This window comes from Callionymus lyra, chromosome 5 (assembly GCF_982586985.1).
Source record: "Callionymus lyra chromosome 5, fCalLyr1.hap1.1, whole genome shotgun sequence".
Taxonomy (NCBI): domain Eukaryota; kingdom Metazoa; phylum Chordata; class Actinopteri; order Syngnathiformes; family Callionymidae; genus Callionymus; species Callionymus lyra.
Genome location: NC_141822.1, coordinates 670131 through 682753, shown reverse-complemented (window position 1 = coordinate 682753; position 12623 = coordinate 670131). Strand labels below are relative to the sequence as shown.

At 45.6% G+C, this 12623-nt stretch overlaps 1 protein-coding gene across 10 annotated transcripts in view; it reads right to left on the bottom strand.

Moving 5' to 3' along the window:
• Positions 1-3689: 3689 nt before the first annotated feature.
• LOC148078961 (NACHT, LRR and PYD domains-containing protein 3-like) overlaps positions 3690-12623 on the bottom strand; it is a 30785-nt gene continuing 21851 nt past the window's right edge. For all 10 annotated transcript variants that reach the window (XM_087790393.1, XM_087790397.1, XM_087790401.1 and 7 more), the window contains 5 exons: positions 10745-10921; positions 5310-5486; positions 5076-5249; positions 4723-4769; positions 3690-4296 (listed from right to left, as the gene is read on the bottom strand). In XM_087790393.1, the coding sequence (XP_087646519.1) occupies positions 3755-4296; positions 4723-4769; positions 5076-5249; positions 5310-5486; positions 10745-10921 (1117 nt within the window). In that variant the 3' untranslated portion in view covers positions 3690-3754. The remainder of the gene's footprint in view (positions 4297-4722; positions 4770-5075; positions 5250-5309; positions 5487-10744; positions 10922-12623) is intronic.

Genomic DNA, 12623 nt, shown 5'->3' with positions numbered 1-12623 from the left:
CCTGTCTGACCTCACATCTACCCGTCTGACCACACATCTACCTGTCTGACCTCACATCTACCTGTCTGACCTCACATCTACCCGTCTGACCACACATCTACCTGTCTGACCTCACATCTACCTGTCTGACCTCACATCTACCCGTCTGACCTCACATCTACCCGTCTGACCTCACATCTACCTGTCTGACCTCACATCTACCCGTCTGACCTCACATCTACCCGTCTGACCTCACATCTACCCATCTGACCTCACATCTACCCGTCTGACCTCACATCTACCCGTCTGACCTCACATCTACCTGTCTGACCTCACATCTACCTGTCTGACCTCACATCTACCCGTCTGACCTCACATCTACCCGTCTGACCTCACATCTACCCATCTGACCTCACATCTACCCGTCTGACCTCACATCTACCCGTCTGACCTCACATCTACCCGTCTGACCTCACATCTACCCGTCTGACCTCACATCTACCTGTCTGACCTCACATCTACCCGTCTGACCTCACATCTACCTGTCTGACCTCACATCTACCCGTCTGACCTCACATCTACCCGTCTGACCACACATCTACCTGTCTGACCTCACATCTACCCGTCTGACCTCACATCTACCCGTCTGACCTCACATCTACCTGTCTGACCTCACATCTACCCGTCTGACCTCACATCTACCTGTCTGACCTCACATCTACCCGTCTGACCTCACATCTACCTGTCTGACCTCACATCTACCCATCTGACCTCACATCTACCCGTCTGACCTCACATCTACCCGTCTGACCTCACATCTACCTGTCTGACCTCACATCTACCTGTCTGACCTCACATCTACCCGTCTGACCACACATCTACCTGTCTGACCTCACATCTACCCGTCTGACCTCACATCTACCCGTCTGACCTCACATCTACCCGTCTGACCTCACATCTACCTGTCTGACCTCACATCTACCCGTCTGACCTCACATCTACCCGTCTGACCTCACATCTACCCATCTGACCTCACATCTACCTGTCTGACCTCACATCTACCTGTCTGACCTCACATCTACCCGTCTGACCTCACATCTACCCGTCTGACCTCACATCTACCTGTCTGACCTCACATCTACCCGTCTGACCACACATCTACCTGTCTGACCTCACGTCTACCTGTCTGACCTCACATCTACCCGTCTGACCTCACATCTACCTGTCTGACCTCACATCTACCCGTCTGACCTCACATCTACCCGTCTGACCTCACATCTACCTGTCTGACCTCACATCTACCCGTCTGACCTCACATCTACCTGTCTGACCTCACATCTACCCGTCTGACCTCACATCTACCCGTCTGACCACACATCTACCCGTCTGACCTCACATCTACCCGTCTGACCTCACATCTACCCGTCTGACCACACATCTACCTGTCTGACCTCACATCTACCTGTCTGACCTCACATCTATCTGTCTGACCTCACATCTACCTGTCTGACCTCACATCTATCTTTCTGACCTCACATCTACCCGTCTGACCACACATCTACCTGTCTGACCTCACATCTACCTGTCTGACCTCACATCTATCTGTCTGACCTCACATCTATCTGTCTGACCTCACATCTACCTGTCTGACCTCACATCTACCTGTCTGACCTCACATCTATCTGTCTGACCTCACATCTACCCGTCTGACCACACATCTACCTGTCTGACCTCACATCTACCTGTCTGACCTCACATCTACCCGTCTGACCACACATCTACCTGTCTGACCTCACATCTACCTGTCTGACCTCACATCTATCTGTCTGACCTCACATCTATCTGTCTGACCTCACATCTACCCGTCTGACCACACATCTACCTGTCTGACCTCACATCTACCTGTCTGACCTCACATCTATCTGTCTGACCTCACATCTACCCGTCTGACCACACATCTACCTGTCTGACCTCACATCTACCCGTCTGACCTCACATCTACCCGTCTGACCTCACATCTACCCGTCTGACCTCACATCTACCCGTCTGACCTCACATCTACCCGTCTGACCACACATCTACCCGTCTGACCTCACATCTACCCGTCTGACCTCACATCTACCCGTCTGACCTCACATCTACCCGTCTGACCTCACATCTACCTGTCTGACCTCACATCTACCTGTCTGACCTCACATGTACCTGTCTGACCTCACATGTACCTGTCTGACCTCACATCTACCCGTCTGACCTCACATCTACCTGTCTGACCTCACATCTACCCGTCTGACCTCACATCTACCCGTCTGACCTCACATCTACCTGTCTGACCTCACATGTACCTGTCTGACCTCACATCTACCTGTCTGACCTCACATCTACCTGTCTGACCTCACATCTACCCGTCTGACCTCACATCTACCTGTCTGACCTCACATCTACCCGTCTGACCTCACATCTACCCGTCTGACCTCACATCTACCCGTCTGACCTCACATCTACCTGTCTGACCTCACATGTACCTGTCTGACCTCACATCTACCCGTCTGACCTCACATCTACCTGTCTGACCTCACATCTACCCGTCTGACCACACATCTACCTGTCTGACCTCACATCTACCCGTCTGACCTCACATCTACCCGTCTGACCACACATCTACCTGTCTGACCTCACCTCTACCTGTCTGACCTCACATCTACCTGTCTGACCTCACATCTACCCGTCTGACCTCACATCTACCCGTCTGACCTCACATCTACCCGTCTGACCTCACATCTACCCGTCTGACCACACATCTACCTGTCTGACCTCACATCTACCCGTCTGACCTCACATCTACCCGTCTGACCTCACATCTACCCGTCTGACCTCACATCTACCTGTCTGACCTCACATCTACCCGTCTGACCTCACATCTACCCGTCTGACCTCACATCTACCCGTCTGACCTCACATCTACCCGTCTGACCTCACATCTACCTGTCTGACCTCACATCTACCCGTCTGACCTCACATCTACCTGTCTGACCTCACATCTACCCGTCTGACCACACATCTACCTGTCTGACCTCACATCTACCCGTCTGACCTCACATCTACCCGTCTGACCTCACATCTACCTGTCTGACCTCACATCTATCCGTCTGACCTCACATCTACCCGTCTGACCTCACATCTACCTGTCTGACCTCACATCTACCTGTCTGACCTCACATCTACCTGTCTGACCTCACATCTACCTGTCTGACCTCACATGTACCCGTCTGACCTCACATCTACCTGTCTGACCTCACATCTACCTGTCTGACCTCACATCTACCTGTCTGACCTCACATCTACCCGTCTGACCTCACATCTACCTGTCTGACCTCACATGTACCTGTCTGACCTCACATCTACCTGTCTGACCTCACATCTACCTGTCTGACCTCACATCTACCTGTCTGACCTCACATCTACCTGTCTGACCTCACATCTACCTGTCTGACCTCACATCTACCTGTCTGACCTTCTTTCTAACCTTGTATTGTGAAGTGACCTTGAGTCTCTTGAAAGTTTTAAAGCAAATGTTCTATTAAACATGATGAACATCATGAGTGACTCGTGCTCCACTGAACTTCAAGTCTTCAGTCGACTCAACAAGTGATGAAAGAGTTTCTTCAACAACATTCAGATCAACACGTTTGTTTCAGGAACAGATTTCTTCCATCATCACTGTCAGCACTTTAATGATGATTGACAGCAGCTACACAAGTGTGTTGGAGGAACACACTCACACACTCAGGTCACACACACACACGGAGGAACCAGAACCAGGAACCTCTGTGAGTCCAAATCCCAGGTACAAAGGTTCAGTGGAGATGAAGAAGGTGTCGAGGAGTTTCTGTCCATCAGAGGAGACACTGAAGAAGGTTAAATATCCAGGATCACTAAAGTTCATCATCATTCCTACTCTGTGAGAAACTTCTTGACTCTCGATGACAGTTTCTTTCTTATCGTGATAGAATTTATATCCTTCATCATCAGAGCAGCTCAGACTCCAGGAATAACGGTTCTGTCCAAACTCAGACTCGTCTTCTTTCCCTCCGTCTCTTCTGAGAGTCAGTGCGATAGAAGCTCCTCCTCTCCACTCCAGCTCCCAGTAACATGGTCCAGTCACAGCTTCTCTGCTCGTCACCTGAAGACACCGGTGGAATCTGTCGGGATGGTCCAGATAATCCTGATCCTGCGGCACAAGTTCCACCGTCCTGTTGTCCTTGGACAGTAGGAGGCGCCGGTGTGCTGTGTCCGGGTCCAGTGAGAGTGGACGGAAGTCTGAGAGAAGAAGACACGAGAGGTGATGATGGTGGAAGAACTTTCTCTTCAACACAATCATGGACTCCGTGTCCCAGCAAGCCAGGGAGGGCTGCTCTGTTTGTTGACATCTAGTGGAGATCATCATCAAAGTGAAGTCTTCTGAGACTGGGACCACCTCCAGAGAAGAACCAGGAGGAACATCCCAGAATCATCATTTGATTGACACCAGTGTGTCCATATCAAGTCAGCAGCTAAACTAGCATGAAGCTAACATGATGTTTCTTCATGTTCTTGAAACATCTCTGTGTTCATCTCCACCATCATCCTGGACTTGATGAAGCTCCATCAGCAGATTCAAGTGTAACAACATCTCAACATCACAACTGCTCCACTAGAAGCTGACAGAGTCAAGGAGTTCTCATCCATCAATCAAATCAAACTTACACTTCTCCCATCCAGATGTTAACCTCTGTGGTCCACAGTGATCCAGCCTGGAGGAAGAAACATTGAGAAGATCAGGTTCATTGACTTCAGATGCTGCTAAGTGGACGTTCTTTCATGACTGTGTGGACCACAACAAAGATGGATCTAGAAACACTCGCTCAGTCTCCACTGTGTCCTTGTTCTTCCACTGGTGTCCAGCAGGAGAACATGGAGAAGCTCTGAGAGTTGGATTCATGTGCTCAGTTCAGATGAAGAGTCTGAGCAGCGTCACACACTCACATCTCTCTGCTTCTGATCACATGTTCAGAAGATCTTTGGAGCTCAGTCAGTGAGTTCTGCTGCTCCGTCCATACCTGAGAGTCTCCAGCCTCCAGTCTGGACTCTCCAGTCCAGCAGACAGCAGCTCCCGTCCTGGTCCTCCTGGATGATTGAAGCTCAGGTCCAGCTCTCTCAGATGGGACGGGTTAGATGTCAGAGCTGAGGCCAGAGAAGAACAACCTCCTGCTGAGATCTGACACCCTGACAGACTGTAATGAAGGAGAAACACTTTCATTAAAGCAGAAGAACTGAAGACATGATGTTCTGACCTGAGAGTCTCCAGGTGACAGTGTGGACTCTTCAGTCCAGCAGACAGCAGCTCCACTCCTGGATCCTGCAGGTCATAGTTGTGACTCAGGTCCAGTTGAGTCAGACTAGAGGACGGAGAGCTGAGGACTGAGGACAGAAGTGAACAACTTCTCTCTGACAGTCGACAGAAGCTCAGCCTGTGAAAGAGACGGAAACGTCAACAAGAGACTTTTTCTCTATTTTGCCTTGAAAGCCTTGATTGGAGGAAACACTGAACTCTTGACGTTCATAAGATCATCAATGATTGTGTGAACATTTGAAGACTTTGATGAAATAATGAAGTTTTCATCAGTTCAACACTTGATGTATAAATGATCACATGACTCACTGTTGTGTAACTCTACTCACACTGTTGTGTAACTCTACTCACACTGTTGTGTAACTCTACTCACACTGTTGTGTAACTCTACTCACACTGTTGTGTAACTCTACTCACACTGTTGTGTAACTCTACTCACACTGTTGTGTAACTCTACTCACACTGTTGTGTAACTCTACTCACACTGTTGTGTAACTCCACTCACACTGTTGTGTAACTCCACTCACACTGTTGTGTAACTCTACTCACACTGTTGTGTAACTCTACTCACACTGTTGTGTAACTCTACTCACACTGTTGTGTAACTCTACTCACACTGTTGTGTAACTCTACTCACACTGTTGTGTAACTCTACTCACACTGTTGTGTAACTCCACTCACACTGTTGTGTAACTCCACTCACACTGTTGTGTAACTCTACTCACACTGTTGTGTAACTCCACTCACACTGGTGTGTAACTCCACTCACACTGTTGTGTAACTCCACTCACACTGTTGTGTAACTCCACTCACACTGTTGTGTAACTCCACTCACACTGGTGTGTAACTCCACTCACACTGTTGTGTAACTCCACTCACACTGTTGTGTAACTCCACTCACACTGGTGTGTAACTCCACTCACACTGTTGTGTAACTCCACTCACACTTGTGTTGTGTAACTCCACTCACACTTGTGTTGTGTAACTCCACTCACACTGGTGTTGTGTAACTCCACTCACACTTGTGTTGTGTAACTCCACTCACACTTGTGTTGTGTAACTCCACTCACACTGGTGTTGTGTAACTCCACTCACACTGTTGTGTAACTCCACTCACACTGTTGTGTAACTCCACTCACACTGTTGTGTAACTCCACTCACACTGTTGTGTAACTCCACTCACACTGGTGTGTAACTCCACTCACACTGTTGTGTAACTCCACTCACACTGTTGTGTAACTCCACTCACACTGTTGTGTAACTCCACTCACACTGGTGTGTAACTCCACTCACACTGTTGTGTAACTCCACTCACACTGTTGTGTAACTCCACTCACACTGGTGTGTAACTCCACTCACACTGTTGTGTAACTCCACTCACACTGTTGTGTAACTCCACTCACACTTGTGTTGTGTAACTCCACTCACACTTGTGTTGTGTAACTCCACTCACACTGGTGTTGTGTAACTCCACTCACACTTGTGTTGTGTAACTCCACTCACACTTGTGTTGTGTAACTCCACTCACACTGGTGTTGTGTAACTCCACTCACACTGTTGTGTAACTCCACTCACACTGTTGTGTAACTCCACTCACACTGTTGTGTAACTCCACTCACACTGTTGTGTAACTCCACTCACACTGTTGTGTAACTCCACTCACACTGTTGTGTAACTCCACTCACACTGTTGTGTAACTCCACTCACACTGTTGTGTAACTCCACTCACACTTGTGTTGTGTAACTCCACTCACACTGGTGTGTAACTCCACTCACACTGTTGTGTAACTCCACTCACACTGTTGTGTAACTCCACTCACACTTGTGTTGTGTAACTCCACTCACACTGGTGTTGTGTAACTCCACTCACACTTGTGTTGTGTAACTCCACTCACACTTGTGTTGTGTAACTCCACTCACACTTGTGTTGTGTAACTCCACTCACACTGGTGTTGTGTAACTCCACTCACACTTGTGTTGTGTAACTCCACTCACACTGGTGTTGTGTAACTCCACTCACACTTGTGTTGTGTAACTCCACTCACACTGGTGTTGTGTAACTCCACTCACACTGGTGTTGTGTAACTCCACTCACACTTGTGTTGTGTAACTCCACTCACACTGGTGTTGTGTAACTCCACTCACACTTGTGTTGTGTAACTCCACTCACACTGGTGTGTAACTCCACTCACACTTGTGTTGTGTAACTCCACTCACACTTGTGTTGTGTAACTCCACTCACACTTGTGTTGTGTAACTCCACTCACACTTGTGTTGTGTGACTCCACTCACACTGGTGTTGTGTGACTCCACTCACACTGGTGTTGTGTGACTCCACTCACACTTGTGTTGTGTAACTCCACTCACACTGGTGTTGTGTAACTCCACTCACACTGGTGTTGTGTGACTCCACTCACACTGGTGTTGTGTAACTCCACTCACACTTGTGTTGTGTAACTCCACTCACACTTGTGTTGTGTAACTCCACTCACACTGGTGTTGTGTAACTCCACTCACACGACTTTGACTCGTTGTGTGACTCATATTGTTTGACTTGTGTTGTGTGAGTCCTGTTGTGTTACTTGTGTTGTGTGACTCGTGTTGTGTGACTTGTGTTGTGTGACTTGTGTTGTGTGACTTGTGTTGTGTGACTTGTGTTGTGTGACTTGTGTTGTGTGACTTGTGTTGTGTGACTTGTGTTGTGTGACTTGTGTTGTGTGACTTGTGTTGTGTGACTTGTGTTGTGTGACTTGTGTTGTGTGACTTGTGTTGTGTGACTTGTGTTGTGTGACTTGTGTTGTGTGACTCGTGTTGTGTGACTTGTGTTGTGTGACTTGTGTTGTGTGACTTGTGTTGTGTGACTTGTGTTGTGTGACTTGTGTTGTGTGACTTGTGTTGTGTGACTTGTGTTGTGTGACTTGTGTTGTGTGACTTGTGTTGTGTGACTTGTGTTGTGTGACTTGTGTTGTGTGACTTGTGTTGTGTGACTTGTGTTGTGTGACTTGTGTTGTGTGACTTGTGTTGTGTGACTTGTGTTGTGTGACTTGTGTTGTGTGACTCGTGTTGTGTGACTTGTGTTGTGTGACTTGTGTTGTGTGACTTGTGTTGTGTGACTCGTGTTGTGTGACTTGTGTTGTGTGACTTGTGTTGTGTGACTTGTGTTGTGTGACTTGTGTTGTGTGACTTGTGTTGTGTGACTTGTGTTGTGTGACTTGTGTTGTGTGACTTGTGTTGTGTGACTTGTGTTGTGTGACTTGTGTTGTGTGACTTGTGTTGTGTGACTTGTGTTGTGTGACTTGTGTTGTGTGACTTGTGTTGTGTGACTTGTGTTGTGTGACTTGTGTTGTGTGACTTGTGTTGTGTGACTCGTGTTGTGTGACTTGTGTTGTGTGACTTGTGTTGTGTGACTTGTGTTGTGTGACTTGTGTTGTGTGACTTGTGTTGTGTGACTCGTGTTGTGTGACTTGTGTTGTGTGACTTGTGTTGTGTGACTTGTGTTGTGTGACTTGTGTTGTGTGACTTGTGTTGTGTGACTTGTGTTGTGTGACTTGTGTTGTGTGACTTGTGTTGTGTGACTTGTGTTGTGTGACTTGTGTTGTGTGACTTGTGTTGTGTGACTTGTGTTGTGTGACTTGTGTTGTGTGACTTGTGTTGTGTGACTTGTGTTGTGTGACTTGTGTTGTGTGACTTGTGTTGTGTGACTCGTGTTGTGTGACTTGTGTTGTGTGACTTGTGTTGTGTGACTTGTGTTGTGTGACTCGTGTTGTGTGACTTGTGTTGTGTGACTTGTGTTGTGTGACTTGTGTTGTGTGACTTGTGTTGTGTGACTTGTGTTGTGTGACTTGTGTTGTGTGACTTGTGTTGTGTGACTTGTGTTGTGTGACTTGTGTTGTGTGACTTGTGTTGTGTGACTTGTGTTGTGTGACTTGTGTTGTGTGACTTGTGTTGTGTGACTTGTGTTGTGTGACTTGTGTTGTGTGACTTGTGTTGTGTGACTTGTGTTGTGTGACTTGTGTTGTGTGACTTGTGTTGTGTGACTTGTGTTGTGTGACTCGTGTTGTGTGACTTGTGTTGTGTGACTTGTGTTGTGTGACTTGTGTTGTGTGACTTGTGTTGTGTGACTTGTGTTGTGTGACTTGTGTTGTGTGACTTGTGTTGTGTAACTTGTGTTGTGTGACTTGTGTAGCGTGACTTGTGTTGTGTGACTTGTGTTGTGTGACTTGTGTTGTGTGACTTGTGTTGTGTGACTTGTGTTGTGTGACTTGTGTTGTGTGACTTGTGTTGTGTGACTTGTGTTGTGTAACTTGTGTTGTGTGACTTGTGTAGCGTGACTTGTGTTGTGTGACTTGTGTTGTGTGACTTGTGTTGTGTAACTTGTGTTGTGTGACTTGTGTAGCGTGACTTGTGTTGTGTGACTTGTGTTGTGTGACTTGTGTTGTGTGACTTGTGTTGTGTGACTTGTGTTGTGTGACTTGTGTTGTGTGACTTGTGTTGTGTGACTTGTGTTGTGTGACTTGTGTTGTGTGACTTGTGTTGTGTGACTTGTGTTGTGTAACTTGTGTTGTGTGACTTGTGTAGCGTGACTTGTGTTGTGTGACTTGTGTTGTGTGACTTGTGTTGTGTGACTTGTGTTGTGTGACTTGTGTTGTGTGACTTGTGTTGTGTGACTTGTGTTGTGTGACTTGTGTTGTGTGACTTGTGTTGTGTGACTTGTGTTGTGTAACTTGTGTTGTGTGACTTGTGTAGCGTGACTTGTGTTGTGTGACTTGTGTTGTGTGACTTGTGTTGTGTAACTTGTGTTGTGTGACTTGTGTAGCGTGACTTGTGTTGCGTGACTTGTGTTGTGTGACTTGTGTTGTGTGACTTGTGTTGTGTGACTTGTGTTGTGTGACTTGTGTTGTGTGACTTGTGTTGTGTGACTTGTGTTGTGTGACTTGTGTTGTGTGACTTGTGTTGTGTGACTTGTGTTGTGTGACTTGTGTTGTGTGACTTGTGTTGTATGACTTGTGTTGTGTGTTTGTAAAGATCAACCTGCGTCTCATGGAAGCTTCAAGAACCAGAGAAGAGAGTTTGTTCTAATTGTTGATGGTTTTCTTCAACATTCAATGATTTGAACGTCTTTTACTGTCGAGTCATGATAGAAATACTAGAGTTTAGTCTCCAGACTGTGTTGATAAATATGTCAAGATGACTTGAAATATTCTTCACCTTCCTGTTGTGTTCATGAAATATCATCACTTCTAGAACCAAGTTCATGAGTCGAGGAAAAGTCATTCAAATCCTCTCAGAGTGAAAAAGGTTTCATGAAGAAACATGAATCCATTCACTGTTTACATCCATGTGTGTGTTTGTGTTTGTTTGAAATGATGTTCTGACCTGAGAGTCTCCAGGTGACAGTGTGGACTCTTCAGTCCAGCAGACAGCAGCTCCACTCCTGGATCCTGCAGGTCATAGTTGTCACTCAGGTCCAGTTGAGTCAGACTAGAGGACGGAGAGCTGAGGACTGAGGACAGAAGTGAACAACTTCTCTCTGACAGGAAACAGTCGATCAGCCTGTGAAAGAGACGAGTGTCGTCAACAAGAGGATTGATTTGTGTTTATATGAGAAACAAACACAAGATAACATAAGGAAAAATAAATCACAAAACAAACAACAAAGACAAATGAAAATAAAAGGTTGTTACATGTATATTGATCATAATAACACATCATTGATTCTTTTTCTATTCACTTACTTATGTGTTTTTGTGTGTTTTCTCTCAATTGTTGTGTTTAATTCTTTTCCAGAGTAAAAACAGCTTCAATTTAATCAAGACACTGATTCAATTTGTGTTTTTAACCTTAAAGTCAATATGAACAGGTTTACAAAGTTATTATTCATAACCGTGTCAGGTGTGAGTGTGAAGGTGTTGCAGGTAATACAAGCTCAAACAATGTGTGTGTGTTTGTCACTCACACTCCTGCACTCTCTCAACATTGTTGTCTTCATTTGAATGTTTACAGAAAATTCAAGGTGAATTCTCTCCATCTTTGGATCCAGTGGATCTATGTTGTGACACAGATGGAGTGTCAATCATCCTCCGTCACGTTCACCTTCATTTCTTCTCCATGTTTGCTTCACATGAACTGAATTAGTTTCAACTTTTGAAACATGTGTCAAGTTTGGAGACTATTTTTGAAGTTGTTTCTGGACATCAATCAATATATGGATCAGTTTGATTCCATCTGGTGACACTTTTTATTCATGATTCATAAACATGTTTCAAGTGAAGATGTTTCTTATTTTCTTATTTTCTAATGATATTTTTTCATATTTATCAAAGTCTTCAAAGTTTTGCTCCATCATTGTTCAAACATGTCGTTCCTTTAAATCTCCAGCTTTCAAATGTTTTCTCTGTAGTTGCAGGTTTGACTATGGAGGCCTAGGAGGGTCAAACCAGGATTTACTGTCAGCTTTCATTGATATTTGAAACAATCTTCCATGTTTGAAGACAATACTTTTGGCAGAGATGGACTGGAGTCCAACTCTGGTCGCACCTCTCAGACTCGTGACTCGTGATTTGTGACTCCAGTCCACTGGGACTCGTGAAGAGTGACTCACTACTGCACCTGGTTAAGTGACTCGTGACTCAAGAGTCGACCCAGACGAGTCATTGTGACTCGAGCGTCGACTCAGTTATTTGAGTGAGTCTAAAGTCAAATCATCTTCTGGTCACTGATCCATGCTGTGAGTCTTTATTGAGTGAAGCTCCTATAGATGGTTCATCTAGTGACTCCAACATGGCTTCAGACTTGATTGACAGGACTATGTTGATGGTTCAATGTTTGATAATAATCAGTGAAAATCTAATGTTTTCATACAAGTCATGAGTTCATTGAATCATCAGGTGTTTTTCATTTTAGCTTCAGACTAACTGTTGTCGAAACTTGTTTCTACTTTGAATATTCTTTGTATTATTGTGAAGTTTTCAGTGGATTTAAGTTCATGTTATTTATGTTCTTGTGAAACGTTTTTAGTTTTATTTTGAAAGTTCACTTCCTGTCTGTTTATCTCACAAGAGTTCAAAAGTCTAAGAATCAAATGTCTTTGAATGGATCTGAGATCAGTAAATATGTGTCAACATACTGAACAGCACGACCCAGCAGAAGAACAAATCAAGTTCAAGTAGAACCTGCTGAAGACTGAGGTCACTTAGAATCATCTGCTTCATTGAAGAACTCACTGAAGACTCAACTTTGACTCTCTGGAGTCTCA